We start from the raw sequence: 6,989 nt of genomic DNA, 5'->3' as shown, positions 1-6,989 counted from the left end.
AGGTAGTTCCGCGGTTGTGAGGTTGCCTGGGGCGGCATGCCTCAGTCCGTGAACCTCCAAGTGGCCTTAGACTTGGTCGTAGGCCTGGTGAGTACCTTGTCTTTCCTGTTGGACCTGGTCGCCGACCTGTGGGCCATCGTCCAGTACGTGCTCGTTGGCCGTTACCTGTGGGCCGCGCTGGTGGTGGTGCTGCTGTGCCAAGCCTCGGTGCTGCTGCAGCTCTTCAGCTGGTTCTGGCTGACAGCTGACCCCGCTGAGCTGCACCAGTTGCAGCCCTCGCGTCGTTTCCTGGCTCTGCTGCACCTGCTGCAGCTTGGCTACCTGTATAGGTGAGTGCCCGGCCTGTTGAGGAAAGTGGGTTGACAGCCAGTTCAGTCTTCTCCTGGGCGTAGGTGGAAACACAGGTCCAAGAAAGAGGGAGGGAGAGCCTCAGGGTCTTGGAGTCAGAGATGCCCCGTCCCTTTCTTTGTCATTTCTGTCTTTTCCTGTGAACATTGGCTTTCCCATCAAGGATGGAAGAGGGTCCTGCTTGACTTATCTGTGTTCCTGGAGCCAGTCAGGACTGGACACAGACTGGTTATTGGAAAATGTGTGGGGATTGTGTGTTTTTTCTGAACTGGGTAGGACCCAGGTTCAGTCTGAAGGACAGTGAGAAAGTCCCTGGCACAGTGCTGGCCTGAGAACATCCCCTGCCCACCCCCGCCCTGTCTCTGTCTGTCTCTCCTCTCTCTCTCTGTCTCTCTCTCTCTCTCTCTCTCTCTCAATGTGAATAGGACCTTGGGTTGTTAGATGGGAGAAAACGAAATCAGGGGGTCAGAATCATGTGATGAAGCAGGGCTTCCTGAAGTGGGCTGGGCTGGGGTGTGGTGGATGGATCCGGAATCTGTTTTAAAAGTCTTGGATCTTGGCAAAGCTGCAGAGTCTCCAGCTGTGGGGAGGGACCTTGGAATGTTTGCATTTTGCCTGAACAATTGTATCATCCTGAGTATAGCTCAGACCACCATGAAGGACAGTACTGGCAAGGCCCCAAGAGACGTGTCGGATCTCTTGGAGTTACATGTGACGCACCTCATGTGGTGCTGGGAGCCAAAACTCTGGTCCTCTGCAAGAGCAGTGGAGGACAACTAAGCCGTCTCTCAGGCCCGTCCAGGTAGCTTTTAAGTGACAAGCTAGGATGAAGTCGGCCTCCATGCACTCAGTGGTAGGAGATGGAAAACTTCACAGAATGCTGACCTGGCCCACTGGGCACCCGTGTGTTCTGCCTAGGTGCCTGTATGGGATGCATCAAGGGCTGTCCATGTGCTACCAGGAGGTACCGTCCGAGTGTGACCTGGCCTATGCAGACTTCCTCTCCCTGGACATCAGCATGCTACGGCTTTTTGAGAGCTTCTTGGAGGCGACACCACAGCTCACACTGGTGCTGGCTATTGTGTTGCAGAGTGGCCAAGCTGAATACTACCAGTGTGAGTGCTGGGCCACAGCTGTCACCTCTCCTCCCCTCAGGGGTGTTCTCACTCTTATGCACAGGGAGAAAAAACTTGGGGAGGAGGGGGTGTGACTGAACTTTGGGCAGTTGGTCTGGATTCAAATGTAAAGTCACTTTCCAGCTGCATGAGCTTAGAACAGTGACTCAAACCATCAGTTGGTTCTCAGCTGAGCACCGGGCATAATGAATGTGCCTAGCTTATGGAGTAACGAGAAGATGGAATGAGGGGAATTACACGCATAGAAGGTCCGGGGACTTATGTGTATGTGTCCATGTTTGTGTGCATTTACAGATACGTGTGTATGTGCAGAAACCAGAGGTCAGTGTCAGGTGTGTTTCTCAATTGCTCTCCATCTCTGAGTCAGGCTCTCATTGTGTAGACCAGGCTAGCCTCGAGCTCCCAGAGATCCCCCCGCCCCCAGTACTGAACTCTTTATTATTTTGATGGTAATACATAAAATATGTAGGCTACCTGACACATTACAGGGTTAGTAGATAATGGACATTTTATTGAACACTGTCTGAACCCCCCTATAGTTTAGGGGTTGACCTGACGGGCAACCATAGCGGGAAACAACAGGTACACGAAAGAGCTGGTGTTGGGTAGGCCTTGGGCTCTGCAGCAGCAGCCTAGCACATTTGGAGGCTTCTGTAGGGGATCCATCTCAGGTTGTGTCATGGGAGGTGGAGCCGCAGTTGACAGTGTCTGCATATACTGGTTTCAGCTAAAGGACAGCTGTTTCTAAATATCCGTCCTTAGACCGGGGGTCCCTGCCATCCCCATGGGTCTGAGGCAATGGGGTCCTTGATGTGGTTGTGTGCATGTCAGTAATACACATCCAGTCAGGACTTCACTTGGTTCCCACAGAGTACTTTCATATACTCAAGGTTCTTCTTTGTCACAATGCTGGGGACACAGCTGGGAACCAGATATAGAGTCTCCACCCAGCCAGTCGCCTGTAAAACAAATAGTTACACTAGGTGTACTGAATGACCAGAGGAGGCAGGTGGCAGGGCCCCATAAACAGTGAGGAACCTTGGGAGAGACTTCCTCAAGACCACAGGCCCAGCCTGAGACTACCTCACACCTTATTGAGAGCCTAGGGCACCCCTTTCTGTTGCCCATCACGTCGTACCTCAGGGTCCTCTGCGGGCGCTTGTCATCACTTGTGGTGGAACTTGGGAGAACCCCTCATGTCATAGAAGAGAGACACAGAAAGGTGACTGCTCATTCTCAGCACCCGCTAGGCTCTTGACATATGTTTGAGATCAGAACCAGGTAAAGATGGTCTGCATTGTCGGTAGAGCATGAGGAGATAGTTTTCCCTCTACTTTTGACTGAGCCAACATTTATGCATTTTGGGTCACCTGGAGGTCCCAGGTAAGCAGAATAAGTTTCTCATCCTCCAGGAGCTCAAGGGTAGAATAAAGACCAGGCAATTATGGTGCATTCTTTGAATCCAGCACTTGGGAGGCAGAGGCAGGTGAATCTCTGATTTCTAGGTCAGCCTGGTCTACAGAGTGAGTTTCAGGACAGCCAGACTACACACAGAAACCTTGTCTCAGGGATGGTGGGAGGTGTTGGTGGATGGTGGGGGTGGGGATGAGGGTGAGTGTGTGTGGGAATCACCAAACCAGAAAAGCAGGTAATTGCTGTGTTAATGGGGTAGGTTGGTTGTTTCAGGGGTCTCTGACAGCAGAGTGGAACCTAGATGGGTAGCCCCAGAATTTATCCAGGATGGGGTTTGTAGGGTGAGGAGTTGGCAGGTAGAGATTTGATACCAGGCCACAAGTGGGCTCTGAGTATGCAGTAGGTTATCAGTAAACTCCTGTTGAGTGGATGAGTTAGAAGAGCTGAGGAGAGACACTCTGTAGGGCATCCCATGATACTCTCTTCTTGGAGGCCCATGTGCCCTAGGCAATGCAGAGGTGGGACATGAACCCTATCATAAACTCCTAGATCAGGATAATGGGCTAGGCTAGACATGGAGGAGAGTGGAGAGGGGTGGGCTGCCCATCACTCCCAGTCCCGAGGAGAGCTGCAATTGGAGGCCTGTTACTACTCTCTGATACCTGTCTACTCTCTGACATGGAGAAAGGGGGGCAAGAGCTGCCAAGTTGTCAGACCCTGAGAACATGGGCTTGTCTGGGAAAGGTTACAGAACCTGGAAGAGGCTTAAGACACCACTGAGGTACAGTCAGGTCTTCCTGTCACATACCCTTTCATACTTAGGAATGTCACTGGGACAGCACTTGAAAGCAGAACACTGTCTTCTCCAAATGTTCTCCCTCTCCAACTGTCTCTTGAGCAATTTGGGGCTTCTAAGGTCTGGTTCTGGGTTTCTACGAGGGGTCTGGGGGCTGATAGACAGGCTACACACAGGCTGACTTCTTTCTTCTTGCTCTTGGTAGGGTTTGGCATCAGCTCATCGTTTCTGGGCATCTCATGGGCACTGCTGGACTACCATCGGTCCTTGCGTACATGTCTTCCCTCCAAGTCACGCCTGGGCTGGAGCTCTTCTGCTGTGTACTTCCTGTGGAACCTGCTGCTGTTGGGGCCCCGAATCTGTGCCGTCGCCTTGTTCTCAGCTGTCTTCCCCTACTATGTGGCCCTGCATTTCCTCAGCTTTTGGCTGGTACTACTGTTCTGGGTCTGGCTTCAAGACACAAAGTTTATGCCAGACTCCAACGGTGAGTGGCTCTACCGGGTGACAGTCGCTCTCATCCTTTATTTCTCTTGGTTCAATGTGTCTGGGGGCCGCACTCGAGGCCGGGCCATCATCCATCTGATCTTCATCTTCAGTGACAGTGTTCTGCTGGTCATTGCCTCCTGCATGACACACAGCACCTGGCTCCCCAGTGGGGCCTCATTGTCGGTGTGGGTCACTATAGGAGGAGCCTGCTTCTTCCTGGGACTGGCTTTGCGTATAATCTACTACCTCTGGCTGCACCCTAGCTGCAGCTGGGAACCTGACCTCGTGGATGGAATCCTAAGACTCCTTCCTCCCAGACGTCCTAAGCGGATTTATAACAGGCGCGCCACTCGGTTAGCACAGAACTTCTTTGCCAAGACCAAAGCTCAGGCTGCCCTGTCACAGGAGGTAGAGCTGAATGGAGTCATCTGAGGTGGTGTCTGATTCAGCCTGTGAGGAAGATGAGAGTAGGGCATTGAAACAAGGGGGCCAATCACATGCAAGCCATTTTTTCTTCTCCAGCCAACAGAGCTGCTGTTGCCAAATCTTCAGTTGTTACCATTCTCACCTCTCAGGTGATTGGTGGTGTCCTGGTTCCTGGTTCCCTAGCCTGCTCTAGATGGCAGAGATTCTGGGAGATGTTCGTTCTCCAGAACTCTTCCATGTCCCATCCCATCCATTTACTTCAACCAACAAATGCTGAAGGCACTTTATGTTCTGGGAGCATCATCCTGACTTGAGAACTGGCTGCCACGCTAGCTTCTTTCCCTGCCCACCTGGAAGGATCCTGGTAGACTCCTCAACAGCAGAGGCCAGAGACGCCGATGCTCGGGCTCTCAGGCCACCTTCACACCAAGTGCCTTAGGGACCTGTGGTGTAGGTTATATGATGCCCATTGAGTATTTTTCATTCTCCTACCTCAGTCTATGTGAAAGAAGAACATGTGTGCATGTGTTTAACAGTATTAAAACCTCATGAGATTCTCCAAACCAGTATGTACCATCCAGTGCAATATATCACTCTTTACAGACATGTACCAGGGGCCTGGGACCCCTTAAAATGGACACAGATCCCTGGCATACAGATGTGGGCCATCTTAGGTTTGACTCAATTTTGTTTGATATAGGAGCGAGTGAGCCAGGGCAGGTTGCTCATCTGGCTGTCAGAATTCATGGGTAGGCTCCAGTGCATTCTCTTAGCAGCTCTGTGCTGAACCTAAAGAGGACATGGCATCTTTAGGACGAAGAGGCAAGTTTGAGGGGTTGGGTGGAAGGTGAAGTACTGGGTGCCCTTTGTGGGTGAGAGGTGAGGTGGTTCCTGGGATGTGATCGATGGTTCTGTGGAGATGTGATGTTCTACTCGGGGAGGTCAGTGGTCTGGTGGAACAGGAGAAAGGTACCAGGGACAGAAGAAAGGGTTCTAGGTCCCAGTGCTGGGGACCAAGATAGTTCTACCCATCATTTGTTTGCGTGGCGGTGAAATAAACTGTGGCCAAAACACGCACCATCATGCCAAGTGCTTAAAGAAAAACATGGAAGAAGTGAAAGGGAGGATATATGTTGTGGGTGCAAGTTGCAGCTTTATAAAGCACCATTAGGGAAACTGAGGCATTGACAGTGACTGCAGCCTGGAGTCCCTGAGTGGTAAGCAGAGCCTAGAGTTGTGGGTGGGTTATGTTGGAGGAGTCTGCAAATCCCACAAGAGGACTGTGGGGTGCTGTTGGGAGAAGGTGCTCCTTATACTAAAAATGTATGGGCTGACTCTTATGGACAGAAAGGACCTAGTGATTTCCAGACCTGAATTTTACAAACCTGTAAAAGGAGCCAAAGTGGTTGTTGATGTTAAAAGGGCATGAAAATCAATCGCTACCTCTGTCTACACTATCTCATGAAAAAAACAGATGTAATTACATCAGAAGGCACCATTCTATAATCAGATGTCCCGGGAGGTACACACCTGAAATCATTGTTATTTTAATTTATGAAAAGGGGAAGATCTGTTGAGGGCTGGGCCAGAGTGACACACCTACCAGTCTGGGCAAGGACATCCGGAGTTCAGTGACAAAGTCAGAAGCTAGCTTAGACTATATGAGACCCTGCCGCAAACAAAACAAAAATTATAAAGACCACAGCATATATTTAGAATTTTAGTTTTGGCTGAGCTTTCATCTGTTGTCCAGATGAAGTTGTCAAGTGATGGTAACGTACTTAATTAAATCCAAACTGTATATACTACCTAAAACACATAGCATATACTAACCTAAAATACACTCAGTCATACTTTGTGTTTATGAATCAGGGCTTAGCCCATGCTATCTTGGAACATAGAACATAGCTGGGGCTGAACTACTAATCCCCCTGCCTCCATCTATCAAGTGCTGGGATTAAAAAAACTTTCAGGGCTGGGACTGGAACTCAGCAGTTAGGAGCACTCCCAGCTCCTGTAGAGGACTGAGGTTTGGTTTCCAGTACTCCTTCTGAGTAGCTCACAACTGACCTAGCTCTGGCTCCAGGGGATCCAACATCCTCTTTGGCCTTTGCACATGCATATACAGAAACAAAAATATCAGTTTTTTTAAGATTAAAAAAACATGTTACAATATTGCTCTTGTTTTGTGACACACAATCTGGCCTATTTGAGATGTTCCTGAGCACACCCTGCTTGCTTCTCTTGCCTTAGCTTTAACACTACCATGCAAAGTTCTTAAAATTTTAGAGAATTTAAAACCAGGTTAGTGACATTATCTGTAATTAGAAAATGTTCTTGAAGATTGCCAGTGAAACACATGTAGTTTTGTTTTTGGTCATTTG

At 49.8% G+C, this 6,989-nt stretch overlaps 1 protein-coding gene across 1 annotated transcript; it reads left to right on the top strand.

The window, feature by feature from the left end:
• Window positions 1–14: 14 nt before the first annotated feature.
• XKR8 (XK related 8) lies at window positions 15–4,611 on the top strand (the record flags this gene model as incomplete). Its single annotated transcript, XM_080921251.1, has 3 exons — window positions 15–329; window positions 1,267–1,463; window positions 3,899–4,611. The coding sequence occupies exons 1-3, from the start codon at window positions 37–39 to the stop codon at window positions 4,609–4,611; spliced, it is 1,203 nt and encodes a 400-aa protein (XP_080777377.1). The 5' UTR covers window positions 15–36.
• Between the last annotated feature and the right edge of the window lie 2,378 nt (window positions 4,612–6,989).

This window comes from Micromys minutus (assembly GCF_963924665.1).
Source record: "Micromys minutus genome assembly, chromosome: 9".
Lineage (NCBI taxonomy): Eukaryota > Metazoa > Chordata > Mammalia > Rodentia > Muridae > Micromys > Micromys minutus.
The sequence above is the reverse complement of the archived record's forward strand: the minus strand, read 5'-3'. Positions and strand labels throughout refer to the sequence as shown.